Here is a 23,287-nt window from a genome sequence, read left to right on the forward strand (position 1 = left end):
TGGTAATAAATTCCTGTGTAATTTAAGAAGTCAATGGAATAAAAATACACTGCATGGTACTAAACTATGCGAAAGGCTGTAGTGACTATTGGTAGTTACCTTCAGCATACGTATGGGTGCATGAATACAATGATGCAAGTACTGGTTAAACGTAACTTAACCTAGCCCGAAGACAACGCGAAATTTGCTTAATATTAACATAAAAGACTGAATCCCCAAAACTAAACATATGCTAAGAATATAAATAATTACGTATCCGAATTTCAATTTAGTTTTCATGACCAAAGCCTTACTTACAAGTTTCTTCTTGTAACTTCTGGTTCGAGGTGACAATTACGAGTGATTTACATGCGCAGATTACAGTACAAAACGCCCTCACCCTGAGTATTTGTGAATAGAAATTCAATGGAATATAGTATACATGAAGCTGCATCAGTTCCCGAAGGAGCAGGACGCTCATACTTTTAGGGATTATTAGTTGAGTATGCATGAACTTACAAAGGGGTAACAAAGTGACTTTTATTTACTTATCGATTGATACGAAAGTAAAAAAAGAACGTACCTGTACTTCATATCTGCATGTGTAGTGCCCTTGTACTTTATCTATGACTGTGTGTGTGTGTGTGGGGGGGGGGAATTTAACGCATATCGCATGTCTTTTGCACATGGATACTTCTTACTATTGCACTACGTAGAAAATTTATGGTATTTCATGTAGAAATGGTAATAGAACACAGAAGAAACGCAGATCGGGGGGTTCTCAGGTATACTATTACCATTCAATGTTTTAATATTTTAATTTTGATACTATATATTATATTCTCCTTTGTCAATTATTGTACGAGTGAGATTTGTAGTACTTACGAGTTTTCCAACGTATCCCCTTTCCTTATTTCTGATTGGCATTAAAATTTTAGTGATTACACCACAAACTTCTTTCTTTTTTGCATTATATCCCGGTACTAGAGCAGTCGTTTGTAAAACTATAAATAATAATATTTTAACATTTTCCCATTAATCACACAAACCCGTACAGTACTGAGACTGGTGTTGATTACTGTAACCGGATGTGTAAACAGAACCACTAAAAAACGAGAATAGCAATGCGGAAAACTATGCTCATTTATTCATCTTGTGCAGTGTATGCTTATACACGTGAAATAGTACCAATTGTAACTATAAATACATTAATCCATTGTGCAACTTTTTTCAGGGGGTTCTTACAATTTAGTTCAATCATTTGTATGCAGTAGTAAACAAACAAACAATACAATAATTCTAGAAGCATGTTCGATTTCAAATCTTCAGTTTGAAATATGAAGAAAATATTTATAGTGCATATAAGCGGCATTAATGAGCAACACTGATAAGCAGAAGATTACTGTAAAACATGGCAGGAGTTAAGATGTTACAGGCGCTGCAAATTTTCAAAGTATATACCAACAATTGTGGCTTGAATTGTTTAACTTTGATTGGTCAAACATGTAAATATTCAAAACAGGGCATTCCAGGTAAGACAAATTAGTTTTGTGTATTGGTTTGTGTGTAAAAGAAGAAGAAGAGCGTTACTGTTTTCACTGTATGCTGGTAGGTGTCAGGGATGTTTGAGTTGTTGTAACAGCGCGCATTGAAAATTTGACTGTCATTCTCTTGATGTTAGTAACAGAGGTGTGAAGAAAGCGGAATTGACAATTTGTAAACTGAAACTGTGAGACTGCTGACTATTTGGTGCAAATTACGTGAGTGTAAGAGGAAGATCATTTAGTTCGGAAATGAAGAAGGCAAGATACGATATGCCAGATAATTCTCAAAATACAAGTTCTACCGAAGAGGAAAAGGACTTACAAAATGAACTGAACAGTATTATGCAGCAACTTCAAGAAAACAATGTGGATGTGTATTCATCAAACCTGAAGCGTCTATCGAAACATGTAAAAGGTGTAGGATGTGAAACATCAGCTGTTCCAAAAGTAGTCAAATTTATGCAACCGCATTACGAGGCATTGAAAGCAGTGTATGAAAAGCTTAAAAATAATGATGACAAGAAATGTTGCGCGGATATATTGTCTGTTTTAGCAACGACAGCGGGCTCAAATCGTGAAACTCTTCGGTACAGGTTGTTGGGGAATGATATTCCTCTAAAGGAATTGGGTCATGAGTATGTGAGACATCTATCTAGCGAAGTAGGTAGAGAATGGGCAGAGTTAAAGGATAATGATACTGAAATGCGTCGTAAATTGGAAGAATTAACATGGAAAATAATACCGTATCACATGGCTCATAACGCAGAAGTAGAAGCTTGTGATTTACTGATGGAGACCGATATGTTAAGCTTAATAGCAGATTACTGCGATGAAATCGCGTATCCTAAAGTTTGTATGTACCTTCTGGGTTGCGTTCCGTATGTACCAGACCCTGAAAACACAACACTATTGAAAGTAAGCCTTAGGCTATATCGTAAGTTTCACCAGTATCCTCAGGCATTATGCATGGCAATGCAACTAAACGAGCGTCAAGTTATGCAGGATATATTTATGTCTTGCACAGATGTGCAAGATTCTAAAACATCGATTGCTGAACAACTAGCGGCAAGGGAGTCACATTGTACCATAGAAAATGAGAAAGATACGAATAAGCAAATGCAAGATCTCTATGCAAAATTTAGAGTAGCTGGGTCTGGAAAATCCATACAGAAACAATTAGCCTTTATGTTAGGCCGGCAACAGATTTATTTAGAATTACCGGAAGAAATGGAGGATCATGACGAATTAACTGAGATTATGTCTAACTCTCATTTAAGTAACCACTTTTTGAATCTTGCACGGGAATTGGATGTTATGGAACCAAAAGTACCAGAAGATGTTTATAAATCACATTTAGAAAATACTCATTCCACCTTTGGTGCCCAGGTTGATTCAGCACGTCAAAACCTAGCCACCACTTTTGTAAACGGTTTCCTAAATACTGGGTTTGGTACCGACAAATTAATATCCAACGATAATAAATGGTTGTTCAGAAATAAGGAAGAAGGTATGTTAAGTGCGACAGCATCTCACGGCTTGATCCGCCTGTGGGATGTTGATGGAGGCCTTACGCAGATTGATAAATTTCTCTATGCTAAGGAAGATTATATTAAAGCAGGTTCGTTATTAGCGGTAGGAGTTGTGAATTGTGGTGTTCGCAATGAATGTGATCCCGCACTTGCATTACTTAGTGATTATATTCTCAATAAGCAGAAAATAATGAGAATTTGTTCAATATTAGGACTTGGCCTTGCATATGCTGGTTCTAATAGAGATGCGGTGTTAGAAAAACTTCTTCCTGCATTAAATAGCAGTGATTCAGATATGGAGGTGATTGGGTTAACTGGTCTAGCTTGTGGAATGATATCCGTGGGATCGTGTAATCATGCTGTGATAGATGCAATTCTTCAAATTATTATAGACAAGACAGAGAAGGATCTTCAGAACACCTTTGCACGATTTTTGGCTGTAGGATTAGGTCTGTGTGTGCTTGGGAAACAAGATTCAATAGACGTTATATTGGCTTCTTTGGAAGTAGTGCCAGATCCTTATAAATCAATGGCGATTGCAATGATCGAAGCGTGTGCATATGCTGGGACAGGTAATGTTCTTCAGATTCAACGTTTCTTACACATCTGTAGCGAACACTACGAGCCAGCGAAGAAGCCAGACGAAAAGAAGAAGGAAGGACAGAAAAGTTCTAAGGAAAAAGAAACTGAGTCTGATAAAGCAAAACAAGAGAAAGATTTGACGTCACAGCAAGCAGTTGCTGTCGTAGGAATTGCGTTGATAGCAATGGGCGAGGATATTAGCTCCGAAATGGCATTTAGAATGTTCGGTCATTTAATAAGATATTGCGAGCCCGTAATTCGCAGAGCTGTTCCTATAGCGTTAGCTTTGACTTCAATATCAAATCCTAAACTACAGATTATTGATACATTAAGCAAATTTTCTCATGATAATGATCCTGAGGTAGCTCATAATGCAATATTCGCAATGGGTCTTGTTGGTGCCGGAACAAACAATGCACGACTGGCAGCTATGTTGAGGCAATTAGCACAATACCATGCTAGAGACCCAGAAAACTTGTTTATGGTGCGGATTGCTCAAGGTTTAACTCATCTTGGAAAGGGAACAATCACATTGTCACCATATCATTGCGATCGAATGCTTCTTAGTCCTGTCGCATTGTCTGGTTTGATTGGCGTTGCCATTGCTTTGTTGGATGTTAAAAATACAATCTTAGGAAGGTCTCATTATCTCCTGTACTTGCTTGCAACGGCAATGCAGCCGCGGATGTTAGTTACGTTTGATGAACATTTGAATTCGATATCTGTACCAGTCCGTGTTGGTATGCCCGTGGATGCCATAGGACAAGCAGGAAAACCGAAGACCATAACTGGATTTCAAACTCATAACACACCTGTGTTGCTGCAGTATGGAGAAAAAGCTGAATTAGCAACGGAAGAGTATTTTCCTTTGACACCAATCATGGAAGGTTTTGTTATTCTGAGGAAAAACCCAGACTACAACTGATACATTTGTATCATTATGTTCATCATTTGTGTGTTTATTCTATGCTTTATTCGTTGTTGCTTCAACAGTTCAGTATTATTCTGCATTTATTTTACTGGATTTTGAAAGTTTAGTTTCGTTTTCTTGAAGAAGTTAATGTTTTGAAACGCCATACGTCACAGAACTATCAAGGTTAGTATTCTTTATAGACAAATTAACTTTATATATGTAGCCTATATGTGTACAAAAATTATATAAGCAGAATGTGTATATTGTTTAAAGAAAATTAATTGTAGGTTTGATGCATTATAAAATGAAAAAAAAAAAAAAAAATGAATAATTTGCTTAAGTAGAAATGAATTCTGATCAGAGGATACACATAATAATCTTTGCTACACTATGTCCGGTAAAGGCAATGATGTATTGTGGAAACTACACTCTGTAAAGAAAAAATAGCGACACCTCAATTCTCAAACTAACTTACACAGAAAACCATAGTTGCAGCCCGTTAGAAGAGGAATAGAAGGAAATGAAGAGTGAGATAGTTCATTTGCGTTATCTGTGACACCTGTGGTGTAGGACATCGCTTGTCAATTGTTTGTGTATCAGTAGTATTTTCGATAGATGGCACTGAGTGCGTCTCGTAAATTATTGTAGTAAGAATTCTGCATTGCATTTGTGATGTGTAGGCTGAGGTAAATAGCATTTTATGATTGTTTTTTGCTTTCTCATTGTTTGGACAGTGTGTCAAGTAGCAAAATTTTTGTTGTGCTGTGTTGTTTGTGTGTGAAATTGTTGCTACATGTGGACTGTAAACAAATAAGATGGGTAAGAAATGTGAGTTGTGGCAAATCTCTAAAGGAATAGATGGAATTCTGAGAATCCATCATTCTACGGCAGGAAGAGTAATTCACAAGTGGAAACAGCATAACAAATCGTCCCTTCGTCAACAGTGTGAAAGAAAAAAGAAAACATCACCCAGAGGAGATTGCTAAATGAAATCAATAGCACCGCAGATTTAATGAGTGATTTCCCCAAAAATCGCTTTTGTAGTTTGACATGATCTTGGAACTGCAGTTACTTGTACAACTGTATTGTCTTGACTATATGAAGAGGATATTACAAAGAAAAAACCGCGTAGAAAGTCGAAACTGACAAAACACAGAGGACTTCAACATGTAATTTTGTGAGTCAATATGCAACTTGGACTTATGACAACTGAAAGCATGTCGTTTTCTTCATTGAAAAGAAGTTTAGAATAGTGGGAAACGATAATGGTGTGAAGTTGTGGATACGAACAAGCAAGGAACTTGACAAGGATTTTGCTTAAGAGATTCAAATAGTCAGTTACTGAGTGATGATATGGGCATGGTTCACCGTTAAAGACGTCAGAACGACGGATATATGTGAAGGATCGTTTGATGCACGAAAATATCTTCAAATTCTGGTACGTAAAGTTCTTACAACAGCTAAAGATGACTTTTCTGAAGAAAATATGGACTACTTCCTTTCCCAGGACGATAATGCTTCATGTCACCGAGCCAAAATTGTTAATACGTGGTTCAAGAATATGACTATTTAGAGGCTCGTGTGGCCTACAAACTCACCCGACATGAATCCAGTTGAAAATTTGTGGATCAATATGAGTAGAAATTTCAATAGACAACTATCTCAAATAGAATGGAATTCAAGGAACAGATAATCCGGGTGTTATTCCGTGATATCGAGGTTGCATTTTGCAATAGCTTTGTTACCAATGCGGGAAGCCCATGGTGCACATACAAAATACTAGTTTGGTGTATCGTACTTCTCGATGTTTGCACACAATATGTCTTACCCTAAAGAAATTCCATTTCTTGTTTTCTGCTATTGTTGTTGATCTTTTTCAGTTTTATGAATTACTCTTCCTACAAACGATTTTGCTCAAAACACACATAGCTACTTATATATGCATATAAATTCACTAAATTCATGTCAAAAGCCTGAAACTCTGGCGCAAGTGTTAAGAATGAACTGCTCATTAGGAATCTGCATTGTAATATTGTCAGGAATTCATGTAAAAATTCATATTGATTAAAGTATGTTGATAAAACCATATTAGAGCAAGTGTCGCTATTTTTTCTTTACAGAGTGTAATAGAGATCAGTAGTAATAAGTGTGTTTGCCTGAGGTCAGATTTTTATTCTAAAGGAATGTTAACTTTTGAGCACATCTTGATTAACAACATCTTTACCTAGACAGTTTATTTCGTTTGCTACAGTGATATTTAGATCTATGTTGACGATGGACTTCCACTAGAAGCATTGCCTATGCTGAGGGAGCAGCAAGACAAATGGTGCTTAAGAAGACAGCTTAGCATTCACTTTTTGCTTTGAACAGGGTTCCTACTAGTCAGGGAAACTCGGGGGGGGGGGGGGGACGAAATCAGGGAAATTTTATAAAATATAGTTCCCCTAACATTAATTGCACACCAATTTCAGCTTAGCCAACCATTAATGATTACAGTATGGGACGTTGCTCAGATTTTTATGGAAGGTAAGTGGAATGTACGTATGAGCAATTTATTACTATTTGTCTCAATAGAATAAATGTTTTCATATATAAATATTCACCGCTATTTATTCCTTATTTATATATCAACGTCATCCGACACCTGTCGTGAAAGTCAGGGAATTTCCTGCCAAAAGTCAGGGAAATAAATTTCTCCAGATCAGTATGAACCCTGTCTAAACTATATGGTATTGAGACCCATTCCTTAATGTGTGATCCGGACCACGCACATAGGAAGCACGTGCATAAGCCATTTGGTCAAAAAGATTCACTTAAAAAAAGTAGGGTCAGTGAGGGTAATTATGCCTGTGGAGGGTAATTATGACATACCCCTCACTAATCTTCAACCACTGTATTATAAATACAAATTAAGAGCACAAGCATTTAGTAACATCCTTCACAATGCTCTGTCTACATTTGAAATCTGAAATCCTATGATTAACATTTATATCTACTTGTGCAGTAATATCACTATTGTGAAACGAGTGGATGTTGATGGAAGCTTGGTAGGTCAGCTGTTACCCAAGTTGAATTTATGCCTTGGGCTTTTGTCCCAGAGTTACAATTTTTTGCTGTTGTATCTCATTTTGCTTATTCGGAGGGTAATTATGAGACGCATACTGAAATATGTCTCTGTATTTTACAGTTTCAAAAAAGTTGTATTCTGTAGTTTAGGTAGCCCTATAATCTTGTCTCTTAGTAATTTTCAAAGTTGTAGACTTACATTATTTTGTTGAAAATAGCCTAGGCTGCATATCAATATACTAACACATAAAAACAAATTTCATTTCATTTATTTGACTGCTTCATTAGCTTACAAAGCATGAGAAATTCTCATGTAAGCATTACAGTTGTCAGAAAAAAAAAATTTCAAGTACCAGAGGTATACATCATGTATCTTTCTAAAATACAAAACCACATAATAGGATATATTAAGTATAAAAACATTACAATTTACAATTAGGTAACTGTACCACACCAGACATGTACTCACGAGTATCTGTTACCAACTCTTCACTTAATGAATCATTTAGAATAGAAGTAGCTTTAGTTGGTTTTTAGTAAACAGCCTAGAACTTGGTCTAAATTTGTTTCATGAGCCTGTTTTGTAACCTGAAACTATCTAATATAGCCTATTAGCCTATAGACCTATTATACTCACTCACAAAAATGTTAGAATAAATCATGAATTCTAACATCAGTAGTTATTTCCGCTTTCTTAGTTATTTTCGTGTAACTCAGCCAAATATTTGTATAACTTTATGTAATAAATACAAAATAACGAAGACTACTTTGTCTCACAATTGGACTTTCATACCTCAATATCATATACAGCAAGCTGGGAACAACAGGTGTCTCATATTTATCCACCCAGTGTATCATAATTACCCTTTTGGAGGGAAATTATGAGACGGCACAAATTTGCCATTTACTTATCAACTTATGAGATGACAGGAAATTTGTTGGCAGCAAATTGTTACTCTATAGGCACTATCCCCATAGCAGAACATGCCGCGATCTGCGATGTGATCGCAGAAAATCTGCCGCGTTTGTGCAGAATAATTGCCATGTAACACTGTAATAAAAGTATGATAGTATCATCTTGATTTTTTATTTTGGAATTGTTGCAGAAAATTTTTGACTTACAGAAGCTCATCGCAGAAAGACAAAGAAAGTTCTGCCATTGGGGGCACTATAAACTGCTGCTTACGTTAACTGCTTTCAAAACTAATATTGATGATTTAGAGTTTAACGTCCCTTTCAGCATAGAGGCTATATGAGACGGGACCTACTGATTAAGTGGAACTGAACCATATGATCAAAACTAATGTAAGCTGAGTAACGTGCAAAAGTTGTGAAATCTGTCTCATAATTACCCTCACTGACCCTATTTGATTAACTTCCATCACAGATATATATTTTTAGTTCTTCATAATTAGCTTTGAGATATTTATTATTATTATTATCTTGTGATAGCCAGGGGCTACACTCCCTTTTAGGTGGTAGGGTTGGTGGAATATGGATCAAAAATTAATGAGCGTATGAGCAGAGTGATTCTTATTTAGTTGTTTTTATTATCACAATCTGAACATTATGATCTTTGTAATCATAATCATAAATTAGAGGTAAGTTGAAACTTCCTTTAGAACAACTGTATAAATTGATATGTTAGAAATTATATATGAACACACATAATGATAGGGTGAAAATATCAAGGAAGTGCGTATATAAATTCGGTTTATATCGAAATTAACATGTAGAAAATATATGCATATACCGGTACATAAAACGTAGCTTCAAATACAACTATACAGTTGTTTATGGTGATTGAGGAATCCTTAAATGTTTAACTACAAATTTAAATTAGAAGAGAATGAAGATGAATGATGGAGAGAGGTGCGATACAGGGGACAACACAAGAGACAATAGTATAACAGATGAAGTTATCTTCTGCCTAGAGGCTGCTCTAGGCTGATGAAGACGTAAGGAGCCCTGTTAGAGACAAAAAATCGTATTGTTCAGTAAATGATGGGGAAACGTGCGGTAGACGAGCATGAATTTAATAGTCTGCTAGTAAGAGTAAATCCAGGTGATCAGGTGGCTGTGTGTAGCAGTAGAGAATGAATAGGTGACTGAGTGGGAAGTAAACATAGAGAGGACGGATAGGATGAAGTGAATAATAGTGCATAGTACACTGCTCCAGAAAACCTAAGCAACCCGAGAGAACGTGGGATAAGTGATATGTGGGACCCATTTAAACACTGGTAGGAGGCATGCACATACAACGAGACGCACAAGCAAGACGAGGGCCCACTATAGCGCGTGCGTAGCACCGTCGCAACTGCGGTGAGTAAATTTTGCCACGAAGCCTGCACGACAGCCCAGTTGTGTCCGAGGCTGCAAACAGTGAGTTGGTCGTTCCTGTGTGGGATATCAAGCGTAGACACCTTGCAATGCCTGGCAGACGACATTTGAGTAACGTTGACCGCGGGCGAATAATTGAGTGGTTGGAATTAGGCCGATCCCAAGAGGACGTGGCACAGGAATTCAATGTGAAGTAAAGTGTTGTGTCAAGGCTGTGAAGTCGCTTCCAAAATGGACATGCATGCAGTCAGTAGACGTCATGGAGGAGGTCTTCCCGGGGAAAACGTCGGCCGTCAAACGTCATGCTCTTAACTGGCAAATGATTTGTTTCAGGCGGCGGGACAACGTGTTAGTCGTGAAACTGTTCGTCGATAGCTTAATACAGCAGGACTGTATGCCAGGAGGTCTGTGCTGTGTATGCCATTCAAACGGGAGCACAAACGTGCGCGTTACACATGGTGTCAGGAACATGTTGCGTAGGGGGAACACCAGTGGGCGCGCGTTAGATTCTCCCATGAGTCTTGATACATCCTGTCGTCTGATTCTGGTCTGTGTTAGTGTGGAGAGAGCCAGTAACACGCTATCACCCAAACTTCATTGCTGAACGTCCGTCCTTTGGCGATGGTTCCATCATGGTGTGGGTTAGGACCATACTGAATGGAGAAACGGACCTCCATATTGGCACTTCGAGGCACAACGGTATCAGGATGAAATTCTCCATACACTTGTGCTCAGTTTCCGCGGACCATTGGTCCGGACTTCCTGTTCATGGATGACAATGCGCGCCCATACCGTGCACATCTAATTTCCGACTATCTGGAGAGCGAAGCAATTACACGCATTGAATAGCTTGCATACTCGCCGGACTTGAATCTCATTGAGCATGTGTGGGATGCTCTTGGACAGCGAATAGTGCAGCGCAATCCATACAGCTCTTCTCGAGTGGCACCATCTGCCGCAAGACTTGATTAACACTGATTTGCGGCATGGAGGCCAGATGTCGTGCCTGTGTATCTGTTCGTGGTGGTCATACGCCATATTGATTACCTATACCGTCACACAGTCCAGTTTTACATGTCGAGGTATAGTGGTTCAGAAATTTTGGGCCACCTTGTACATCCTAACTGTATTATTGTTGTTCATTTGTGTTGCATTATTCATTTGTATCATGTTTTTGTTGATTATACTTGCTGCAGTGATCTTGTCGTTTTATTTTCTGCTACTTCCTTCGAGTTGCTTAAGCTTTGTGGAGCAGTGTATCAAGGAGTAATGACTGATGAGAAGTATATCGGACTGTGATGAACTTCTGCCTAAGGGATTCAAGATGATACGTGATGTCGGAGAATGTGATGAGATTATATAGCTCACGGGTTGGACTAGGTAAATGAATACGATGTGCGATGCGGAATGCGTGGCGCGCTCAAGGATGCGTAACTTTTCGTAGTAGGTAGGAAGGTGGAAACCCAAGCGTAAGCACTGGACGTATGGGAGCTTTGTATGTGTTAAGATCTGTATTAGGTTGTAGGCTCCAGGTTGTGCTAGTGTAGCGCTTTACAATATACATGGGCTGATAAGCTTTGTCAGCCACTTTCTTTAGATGTGGTTTCCATGTGAGGGGAGAACCGTTACTTCATTTTAATATTCATTAAAAATACGCAGCAATTTGCAAAGTCTTTATGGTACATGACTTCAAATAAAGTTTCAGTGTTTTTCTTTAGTAATTCTTTGATTCAAATGTGAGAAGTTCTATAAACCAAGATTCTTTCAGATAAGACGTTTAACAGCTGGGCACAAAAAATGTTCTGGAGATTAACCCTCACTACTCTCCTAAAATAGGTAACGAACATTGGCTTTCTTTATTTGGCAATTCGCAGTGAAATAAAAAAGAGGAAATAGGAACAATCACAATTTGCAGTAATAATTTTTTCCATTAGACTGTGGAAGTAAGTAACTTAAGTTCCATGATACTCAATTCGTGTTTCAATGTTGACATCTTCATACCTTTATCGTGGAAAAAAAAATCATAATTGGAATCTCCATCATGTTTGTATATTACTCTTCTATATCTTGTTTTTCGCCAAAATCCTTAGATTTTGGAATTAAGGAAACAAGCAGGTTTTTTCTTATAGCCCAGTCATTTGAGACAAAATTTGGGTCAAACTGTGCGAAAAATAATCTAAAGCTGTAAATTGGCAGATTTGTTCTATTGGATGTCCTGAACAACATATCAAAAGCCCCCTAATCTCCCGTGGTCGCTTCCTGGAATTCCAGGCGGTTAAAGTCTGGGGTGCTGGAAAAGCAGAAGTTATCACTGGAATGGCTGCTACTTACAAACGGTTTAACCCACAAAGCTAAAATAGGTCTCAAATGAAAGATAAATAATAGGACTTCAGTTCAAGCTATATATTGTTTTAATTGAACACCATCCAAATCCGCACGAAACGATTGAGCCCCTCTAGTTGAAATGAAACTAGCTCACTTTTTCTTTGCTTGGTTATGGACGTTTTGCTATCGCAGATATCGTAAAGCTACCCCGATTTAAAAAGTTTCATCAAACTTTCATCTTTCCATCGGTATCGTTGTCGTGCATGTACGACTAATAGTTACGGAGCTACCTGCGTTTAAGTGACGCGCGCTGCACTATTGCCCACCATTTACGCAACCGTTATGTGAGCACCTGTAGGCTACATATTTTACGTAATAATTTACAAATAATTGTATGAATCTGAAAATTGATACATTTGCTCTGTTTGATATCCTGAACAACATATCGGAAGTTCCCTAATCTTCCGTGGTCGCTTTATAAAATTCAAAATGGCTAAACTGCTGGAACGCTGGAGAAACGCAAGGAATCGCTCTTAAATCCAAACGAATAGGCCTACGGAGTTGAAGTAGGGCTCGAATGAAAGACAAAAGAATGGGCTTTATTGTGAGGTGTTCATTTCACATCATATACTGCCGCAAAAAAAAAAAAAAAAAAAAAAAAAAAAAAAAAAAAAAAAAAACTTAGAGAAACAACTAGAATAACCCTTTTGTTTTCGTTTTTATTTATTGTTATTTTTTACTCTGGAAGCGTTAGTATCGCAGATATTGCAAAAACTCGATATAAATCTTTTCAAGCTACTTTTATCTCTCTAATGACATCCTTATTGTTTACATAAGACCACTAGTTGTTGAACTACATAAATTTACGCGACGCACTGCACCTGCAGTGATCTTTGTCCAGCCTCACGTGATAATGCTACCGTCGTTTGCCCAGCCGATATGGAAGAGGTACAAATTATGCATGCAGAATTCATGAAAAGTTACGTTTCTTATGATGACGTCTGCAAATCCAACGCTCTCGCAACACTTTTATCTATCGTGGAAAACGCATGTAACGACCTATTATCTAATAGCTGCACTTCAGTACTTTGGATACAGTATTTTAGGTAGGTAAATTTGATTCGTCTGTTTATTAGAGCTGAAAGAACTGGAGATTGGGAACTGCACCTTCACAGCGAAAAAGTATGTTGCCTCATCTACATGCTGCAGGTCACCTAAATTATGTTAAATTTAAGCATTTGTATATTCAGGAGATGCAAAATTTGGAAAACGAAATCCCTGCCTAAGAATATGAGAAGTTCGCCGTTCAAGGTTATTTCACGATAAGAAGTGACAAATTCTGGAGTAGAGTATGGAGTGATATGGTTGTGGAACAGCAATTAAAACCTCTGGAGGACTTACGAGAGGCCGAGGTATAACGGACAGTACCCTGGCTCATTGGATGCTTTCACTACCTGGAACTTTATGAATATGTGAAGCCTTGGGAAACTTCAGTGGCATCTCCTCATCGTCGTCCGAACATTTTGATCTCCGAGAATGCCGGCTACAATGCGACTACAATGATCTTGAGAAGTTTGTTCTATGGCTCAATGACCTGTAGTCCATTTGACGTGGACACTAACAATTTAATCTCTATCGCGACTGGAGTTATTTCTGATGCTTCAGTTAACTGCGATTCCGTTGAAATTTTGGGGAAAGCCTTTGTAGAGAGAATGGTTGGGAAGGATTTTGGAAATTTAAAATTGAAGAGATCTGACCGAGTAAAACCTATTTCGTACACAGGTATATGTATTAAGTTGCATGAAAATGTTCCGGTCCGGTAAATACGAATCAAATGTTTATGCGAATAGCATGTGTGATGAAAACAGAGGAAGTTCTAAACAAGTATCTAAAGTATGAGTTAGCCCCTTATCCTCCGGCGCTATTCCGACACACAGAATTAAGAAAACCAAAATAGTCTTGAATTTGTGATCTCTTCCAGTCGAGCACTCCTAGTGATGATGATATCAATGAAATGTTGTCCCATGAATATGAAATTATAGTGGATGGAGGTATGTGCTGCTTTGAAAAGTTGTTTAGCCAAGTTCAGCTACGTACGAACAAGTTCTTGTATCCTGTATTTGCTATGTGAAAACTCACTACACCAACAAGGAAACGTAGCTGTTCAAATATTTTAGTTGAAGCTGCAAAAATGGTTACATGTAGTCAAGGGGATTATGTGTCAAACAGTTCAAACAAAATACAACTAATGAAACAACTGAAAATTCGTCTTGGGAAGGAAGGAATCCACGTGAAGGAAGGCAAGGGAGATGCTGATGGCTTAATAGTTGTGCTACTGCTTCGGAAAAGATCAAATGTAATCGCAAAGTTACTGTGGTAGCTTAAGATAGTGACATTCTGGTAATGCTTGTGCTACGATCCCTAATGGAGCAACCATTAATCTCCTCATGTCCAGCGTTGGGTCATATGGAGCCCGATTATACAATATTTCAGATATCCAAAACAAGATTGGTGATATATATATATATATATATATATATATATATATATATATATATATATATATATATATATATACTTTTTGCTATTGTGTATGCCATGAGTAGAAGTAATACTACTTTGCTTTTATATGAAATGGAAAAAATGGCTTTGAGTATACTTGAAAACAACCCACAGCTACAGGAAACGGTGGATATATTTAATACGACTGACGCAAATTGTGACAGGGTATCAAAAACGTGAGATAAATTCCGTATTGAACTTTATAATGGCTTTAAATCATAAGATCAACTAAGAGTTTACAAGTACAACAGACTTGTGGCCAAGACCGCAATAACTACGTCAATTAATTTAGACCTCCAAGGTCAGCTGCAGTACGTCAACATTTCCTCGGAGTGTACCACCAAAACAACAGTGGTTAGAAAATGTTCTGGACGCTTCATAATGAAGATGGAGACTTTTAAATGGCAAATATATTCTTCAGCCCACCAAACTACCGCCTGCACCCGAGGAGCTACTACACATTATATCCTGCAACTGCAAGGAAGGCTGCACCGAAAGAAGGAACTGCAAATGCAGAAACGGCTGGATTAACATGCTCCAAAATGTATGGACGATGTTATAGGTTATGTCCAAGTAAAGTAGTTGACTATGAAGATGATTCAGACGAGGTAGAACTTCGCCTCTAATGAAACAAGGTAAGAAAATATTTATCTTTAAAAGTTCATTTTTACTTTGTATACCACTGCAACCGTGCTTCCTAAGCACCCGTTGTATTACGTTAAAGCAACCCAATAATTAACAATGAATATAACTACCAAATGATGATTGTAAATAGACCCTTTAACTATAAAATGCAGATACGAGAAAGTGGCGGAGAAGATGATGCAGCCTACCGTTAGATAAAATCAGGAGCTCAGTGGTCACACGATTACGTTAAAGCACGACGTGTTTTGTTTAAATCCAGTGGCGGATCTAACCCGGGGCCGGGAAGCCTGGGCCCCCAGTTTTTTGAGTAACAAAAATAATTGAAGCTATTATTAATATATTTTAAAAGTTTATAGTAAACTCATGATATACCTATCAAATTCAGGGTTTTGGTTGCCCCCCCCCCCTCATATTTTACCATCTAGATCCGCCTCTGTTTAAATCTGTATATCCACTCAACTACTGGTCCAACATATAAAATATAGGCCTATATGTCATTCGATTTATATCAAGTTTTTGCAATACCTCTGATACTAAGGTTTCCAGAGTTAAGGAAAAAACAAAAGAGTTATTTTAGTTGTTCTTATAAGTTTCATTTCTTTGTGCGATAGTGCATGATGTGAAATGAACACCTCACAATAAAGCCCATTCTTTTGTCTTTCATTCGAGCCCTACTTCAACTCCGTAGGCCTATTCGTTTGGATTTAAGAGCGATTCCTTGCGTTTCTCCAGCGTTCCAGCAGTTTAGCCATTTGGAATTTTATAAAGCGACCACGGAAGATTAGGGAACTTCTGATATGTTTTCAGGACATCAAATAGAGCAAATGTACCAATTTTCAGCTTCATACAATTATTTGTAACATTATTACGTAAAGTATCTAGCCTACAGGTGCTCACATAACGGTTGCGTAAATGGTGGGCAATAGTGCAGCGCGCGTCACTTAAACGCAGGTAGCTCCGTAACTATTAGTCGCACATGCACGACAACGATACCGATGGAAAGATGAAAGTTTGATGAAACTTTTTAAATCGGGGTAGCTTTACGATATCTGCGATAGCAAAACGTCCATAACCAAGCAAAGAAAAAATGAGTTCGTTTCATTTCAACTTTAGAGGGGCTCAATCGTTTTGTGCGGCCTTGGATGGTGTTCAATTAAAACAATATATAGCTTGAACTGAAGCCCCTATTATTTATCTTTCATTTGAGACCTATTTTAGCTTTGTGGGTTTAACCGTTTGTAAGTAGCAGCCATTCCAGTGATAACTTCTGCTTTTCCAGCACCCCAGACTTTAACCGCCTGGAATTCCAGGAAGCGACCACGGGAGATTAGGGGGTTTTTGATATGTTGTTCAGGACATCCAATAGAACAAATCTGCCAATTTTCAGCTTTAGACTATTTTTCGCAAGGTTCAAACCTAAAATGACTGGGCTATTACTGGTGGCTCATTTTCATGTGTTACGTTGAGTAGAGGAAGCTGATCCAAGTGATTAATTATATTTAAGATTGCGGATTAGAAATATTGTCCATGTTGATACTAACTTAAAACGAATTCTGTGGCGTAGTCGGTAGAGCGCTCACTTCTCTGGCCAAAGTTCATGCGTTCAAAGTAGGGTTGCGGGATTTGTTTTATGGTAAATAAATACCGAAGGGCGGATTTTCTCGGGGTTCTTCCGTTCCTTCACCTATTCCTTTCGTTCTCAAATCATTAACTCAGTAATTACTATTTTGTTTGTGAGTCGTTGAAGTAATGTTTTTAAGGTGAAGTATAAATGTTACGCAATTAGTTTTTCGTCTGTCAATAATCGTAAGGAACCTTCAGGAATTGTGAAACCACGAGTTTGTAATGATTTGAGTTCTTTTACCTATGTAAATAATGTTTCGGGGCACGATTTTATTGTTCTCAAGAATAATTTGTTCTGTACTCGCTTTCTGGCGTGAGAATTTAGTTTACCTTGGCAATAGTATTCGTTGCTGGAAAATGTAATCTTTTAAATTCCCAAATGTGCGAACTTAATAGTGAATACGAAGTAATAAAGATATTATTACGAGAAATTCCAAATTAATCAGCAGCAGCATTGGAATAAATGTGTACGCTTTATTATCTTGTATTGAGTGCGCGATCGTGTTTCAGTATTTACGTGTTTTGGTTCAGCATTTTCATTTTCTTATCCTAGACTTAAAATTTAAACGTCTAGGCGGAACACAAAAGCAAACTGTGTCCCGAGAGAGAGAGAGAGAGAGAGAGAGAAAAGAAGCAGAAAATGGTAGTTGATTTATGCAGTGTATCAAAGCTGTATGCGTAACAGCAGAAAAATATTTAATTCAGTCGACAACAATAGGCTTTTATTTAGGACAGCATGTTGTTCAGAAAAGCGGTCGAGAAGCGTAAGGCGGAGTGTATAGTAACAGCTTGGTGCAGGTTTAGCTGATTGTTCCAAGTTGCAGAGGTAGGATTGAGAAAGAACAGGTGTGGTTGTTGTATTCGGCGTTTGTTCTATCCAGTATTTCTGCACAATTTATTCTAGATATTCCAAGACCATGTTTAATCCTTCCTGGTAACTAGATAATTCTTTATTTTGGATTTGGGAAGTAGCAGGTGACAAGTGTGTTGCATGCTCAACATTTGCCGGGGCGTCGTTTCGCCGAATAACACAGGACAGCAAGTGGTAGTAAGTCACACGAAAGGTAAATACCATATACAAATAGCCACGTCCATTTCAATATTTCAATATGAGGAACTGTTATGCCTTCTGAATCAATAAAACAAGCAGCACCTTCTGACTTGGAGAGTCATTCTATTTGTACCTGTACCTCACTTATACAGCACTTTACAGCAGTAGATGTGCAGCAATTTGCATACCTGGCTTCTGATGATGGTGCGTAATCAAATAGATTCTACGATGTGAATAGGTACGAATTCGGGGACGAAACAAAGTAGGTTGCACGAATTCTTAGTAAAAGATAGCCTTTTAAAGGCAGAACTATTATGGTATATTTAAAGTATAATGCTATACATCAATGCACACTGCTGCTAAAGGTGTAGAAGTTCATTTATGATCCCAGACAGGAAGACTGCCGGAAAATACGGCTTCAACGTAACAAAATAGCTTATAATTTATCTTATGGGTTATCACCACACTTTCGAAGTGAACTAATCCAGTTGTTGGAGACGACATAAATGTGCGATTTTGGAGTACCCTAAAAAGGCAGGTGTGCACGTGTTATTTGACATGGGCGTTTTTAGGAATTTTACAGCTTCTGACTTTTTAATTACTTTCAAAGAGACGCTTTCACTCATGAACTTAAAAGAAGATAATTCTAATTTCAATGGATGGCTCTAATGTAAACGTCACACTTCTGCATGTATTTTCAAGTCAGGTATCAAGACGTCTCCAAATGATTTTGAAATACTTGATATAGGAAGCTGAGGGTTACTTACTTTGCGTGGAACATTTAAGGTTGCAGTTAAGGTAAAGAATTGGAGACTCGTTGAATTTTTAAGAACTCTGCATAACTCATTTAAGTATGTTTCAACAGGGCGTGTTGAATGCACTACTATAGAGACTCGGAGAGTTTCCCAGTAAAGTTCTATTCCGTGTTGCCTGAAAATAGTAGTATTGCCCAACGGGCCATTGGCATTTATCCATGTATTATGTTGTATATTCAACGTGTTAGGAAGGATAGAAAGTTCTGAGCTCTTCGAGCTATCAGATCGTGTTAGGTATATTGAATAAAGATAAAATTCTTATTCTTAAATTTGCATTTTTTAAAGCAATTGCTTTGCAGAAGTAGTACCTTTTCAAACTGACTTTCCTGTCTTTTTACACACAACACCTTATATCGGCCACTGTAAACAGTTCTGCTTCATGACAGATATTACTCCCGTGCGATATTAATGACTGGATCAAATCAGAATAGTTTTTAATGTAGGATCTTACTGTAGTTTTAATATAGCTGAGAGGAAGTATATGGTAACAAGCCGAGATAATACGCATGAAAACGAGGTGATAATGTTACAAAGAAGATGAATAAATGCAAATGCTTAGGCGTAGTGATAACAAATAAGAATATATCTTACGCACAGAGAAGAACAGGTACTGAGTTTTCGAAAACAAACTTTTGAAGGAAAATATTCATCGCGAAAGGAAATACATAAACGGGTGAATTTTGAAAACGGGAAACTTCATAATCGGTACGATAGAAATTACCTAATTCATATGGATAATAATATAGACTTCTAAAATGGAAATTATCAGGGTACGTGCATATATAGATAGTACGTGTGGAATGCATAGAATGTTAGTTGGGAAGCCTAAGGAAAAGAGACCTTTGTGTAAACTAGAAAGAAGGCGACATGTTAGGACGGCGAGTAATAACAGTCCTGTATGTATTGGCTTGGCACAGGATAGATTAACTTCGGATTCCATAAGTCGTAGAGTGAGCGTGATTCATCACATTGTTGCATATATATATATATTTCCATTTGTTTCATGGACCAATGGAGCCGGTCGTTGCTCCACTTCAGTCGGTACAAGACGTTTATCCTGTGAGCTGCTGCTTGATCATGGATATCCATCTCGACGAGTAGCTATGACATTGGGTACATTTCCGGTAGCATTTTAAGCCCCCTGGAAAATACTCCCTTTCTGTTACGAAAAAATCCATACTCACAATGTATACGTTATTGTGTGTTTTAATTATTTGCGAAGAAAACCTCAAAATCTAAACAGAGTGAAAAAATTACCATGTGTTGCCATGTATTGATAGTATTACTTAATGTAGCCTTCAAATTGATATAAATTGAAATATTGATTTCGTAAATACAGTTCTTTCTTTAAAAAAAAGACTAGAGAAATCGGATTAAAAAACTTAAAAAAAAAATACCGGGATTGCATATAGATGCATACTTCCATGAAAATGAAAAAGTACTGCCTCTGACTTGGTAACGATCGAAGATTTTACTAACTTTCAGTATTGTGTATTTTTAAGTATATTAGGTGTATAAGGTTACAATTGTATTGTGTTATTTGATACAATTACATCATTCACTATCAATGTGGGCAACTTAAGAATTCATTATCTTTATCGGTGGTAGCTTATGACTTTCATGTAGAAAGTCTTTACGTTCTCTAGACCGATCATTCTTTTCTTACTAATTTAAGTATCACATTCTGTCTCGTCTACTTTTATGCTGAACGTAATATTTGCTGTATTTATTCCAGTGATGTCACTTTTTAAATTTAAATATAAGGTAAATAGTTGAACAGGAGATCCAGACACGTTATTCCTTTCATATAAATATATTGAAAATCAGATTTTGAGATACGTACCGACCGTAACCATTTATGGCTTTAAAGTATGACTTGTTAAAGAAAGTTTCCTATATTATACACGATAAATTGAGGAAATAATAATCCATTTCATAGCATACCAATTGCCTTTTAAGTGACAATCTCAGTCCAGTTGTGCTTTTTTTCACAATCATCTTGTATCAAACTTTTTATTCAAGAAAAGACTGTTAGAAGTAGGTAAGGGCAACTTCTATGCTGCACTAGGCACGAAAATAATAATAATTAATAAAAATAGGAATTATTTATTGTATTGAATTCTTATCTTCTATGTAAACTATAAGTTCGATTATTTTTTCTTTTTTAGCCATTTCTTCTCTCGGTAAAGGAAAGAAGAAACTTCAGAAGTTGGGACCCACTATAGAGAAGAAAGTGCTTCCTGTAGAAACGGATACTAATAAACTGGTTAATTATGTTTGTGGAAGTAATATTTTAAAGGAAGGTGAAGATATTAAACTTAAACCTGATAGTGAATATCCCGAATGGCTTTGGACTTTGAGAACAGGTGATTTTATTTATTTATTTATTTATTTATTTATTTATTTATTTACATACTTCCATCCTTTCTTCCTTCAGAGTTAAGATACAAATATTACAATTCTAATTTGAAGTTTAAAAACCATATGCATGTACTTTATTTAGGCTTCTGCTGTTAGTCTTCATTATAAATTATTGAGTTCAGTATTTATATCATGCCTGTTGAATATTTTTGAATGTGACATCATAACTTACAGTGAATGATACTGATGATGGCTACTCCAAAAATTCGGTAAATCTTCGGAAGTTTTCAGTAAAGGTTTTTAATTATGATGAGCATCAATATCTTTAGTATGTCTTAGATCGAGAGTACGTTTCAATGCCACTATTTTGAAAGATAACAAAAATGAAATTTTGCCTTGCTGACAGTCAACGCTAAGTGGAAAGTGTTTGCTTCCGTGTTTTTTCTTTCTTAAATTTTTCATATGATGTTCTGTGTTTATGTTTCGACGCTAAAGGAGACGGTGATACCAATAAAATGGTTGAATGAAGCAAGTGGAAGGAAACAGGAAAATTCACGCACACGCATATTCGTCACAAAGTCAACTTCGCGAGAGTTAGGATTGAACCAGGCGCCCCATTGCTGTTAATTGTATTTATTTATTATTTGCTTTCCTTTTTCCTTTATATATACAGGATGGCGATATTGTTATTTGCCAATTGTATTTAGGCAACCCTACCCAAATGCGCGTACAAATGCTGCGCATGCGTACATTCTTTGAAGAGGAGGGAATCAGGCAATTAGTATGACCTGAAGCGGTGGTCTTTGTAGACTCGAATTGCGGCGGTAGAAGAGTTTATCCGAACTAGTTTTGTTACGGAGGCTTTGCAGTCACTGCGGCGGAACAGTGATTGTCGCCATGAGATGGGTAAGACAGTGGAGTTGTAATGTAATGTTTTGAACTGGCAGCCACGAGGACGGGGAAGAAGTGTTCGAACATATTATCACCTGAAACGAGTGCGCGTATCACTTGAACGTAGTCGCAGACGTTCAGCACGGCGACATGCACAAACATTACAACTATCGCGACGTTCATTGTGCTGCTTACTGGATGATTTGAAGTTCTGTCTGTATAAAATCGTGTTGGTTCAAGAGTTGAGAGACATTGCTGAGCAAAACAGACTCGCCAACTACACAATTCTTGCAATAATTAACCGAGAACCACTGTTTCTGCAATAACTCCTGATGTCTGATGAAGCAAACTTTTTCATGACTGGATATATTAATAAACAGAACTTCTGATATTGTTCTCAGGAAAATGCACGATATTTACATGGAAAGTTCCAGGTTTGTGTTCTTACTACGGCAATATGATCGTCACGAAAGTTTAAAGATATTCTATTCTTTGCATACATACGATTATAAATACAATCCTCACCTAGGGAGCGTAATGGCTCAGTGCTAGAGCGTTCAAACCTCTGGTACCTGGGATCCTTTGTTCGATCTCAGCTCTGAGCCTTGTGGTGGACAAACACTGTGGGCGTGGGTTTCCTCGGGATTCTTCCGTTTCCTCCCAGTTTATTCATTCTACCATTTCATTTATTTCTCATCATAACCCTCTCGTTTAGCCTAGCCGGCATAAACGCAGGAGGTAAAACAATAGTTTTCCTTTCATTTTTTTTTTTTTTTTTCATTTATAATCCTCACTTCTAAACGTTAACATTGTTCTGGTTAATATGTACTACTCTAAATTCGAATCATTCAGTTTAGAACTCGAAAAAGTTAATTATTGTTTCAAGAATCGGATACTGAATGCTAGTATAAGAATACTACCAAACAAAGTTATCGGCAGCTATTGGAGAAACAAAACTGTGAATGCTGAACTGATTATGATTCGAATTCTGATCTATCTATGGTTACACTCCTAGCGATACAATTTTGTGACATTTTGCTTACTCGTTTAGATCTATGAAC

General features: G+C 37.3%; 2 protein-coding genes and 1 pseudogene across 4 annotated transcripts in view; 2 read left to right on the forward strand and 1 right to left on the reverse strand.

The window, feature by feature from the left end:
• LOC145676118 (uncharacterized) overlaps nt 1-1,183 on the reverse strand; it is a 70,307-nt gene extending 69,124 nt beyond the window's left edge. For both annotated transcript variants that reach the window (XM_081747025.1, XM_081747018.1), the window contains exon 1: nt 865-1,183. In XM_081747025.1, coding sequence (XP_081603151.1) covers nt 865-906 — 42 coding nt within the window. In that variant the 5' untranslated portion in view covers nt 907-1,183. The remainder of the gene's footprint in view (nt 1-864) is intronic.
• Nucleotides 1,184-1,289: 106 nt separating this feature from the next.
• The window catches only part of mRpL54 (mitochondrial ribosomal protein L54), a 35,885-nt gene continuing 13,887 nt past the window's right edge, over nt 1,290-23,287 (forward strand). The window contains exons 1-2 of the mRNA XM_081747045.1: nt 1,290-1,511; nt 21,143-21,340. Coding sequence (XP_081603171.1) covers nt 1,391-1,511; nt 21,143-21,340 — 319 coding nt within the window. The 5' untranslated portion in view covers nt 1,290-1,390. The remainder of the gene's footprint in view (nt 1,512-21,142; nt 21,341-23,287) is intronic.
• Nucleotides 1,551-21,279, forward strand: LOC145676128 (26S proteasome non-ATPase regulatory subunit 2 pseudogene; annotated as a pseudogene). The gene is made up of 2 exons (XR_014129302.1): nt 1,551-4,730; nt 21,143-21,279. The product of XR_014129302.1 is annotated as a 26S proteasome non-ATPase regulatory subunit 2 pseudogene (transcript).

Source organism: Thermobia domestica, chromosome 2 (assembly GCF_964235325.1).
Source record: "Thermobia domestica chromosome 2, izTheDome1.hap1.1, whole genome shotgun sequence".
Lineage (NCBI taxonomy): Eukaryota > Metazoa > Arthropoda > Insecta > Zygentoma > Lepismatidae > Thermobia > Thermobia domestica.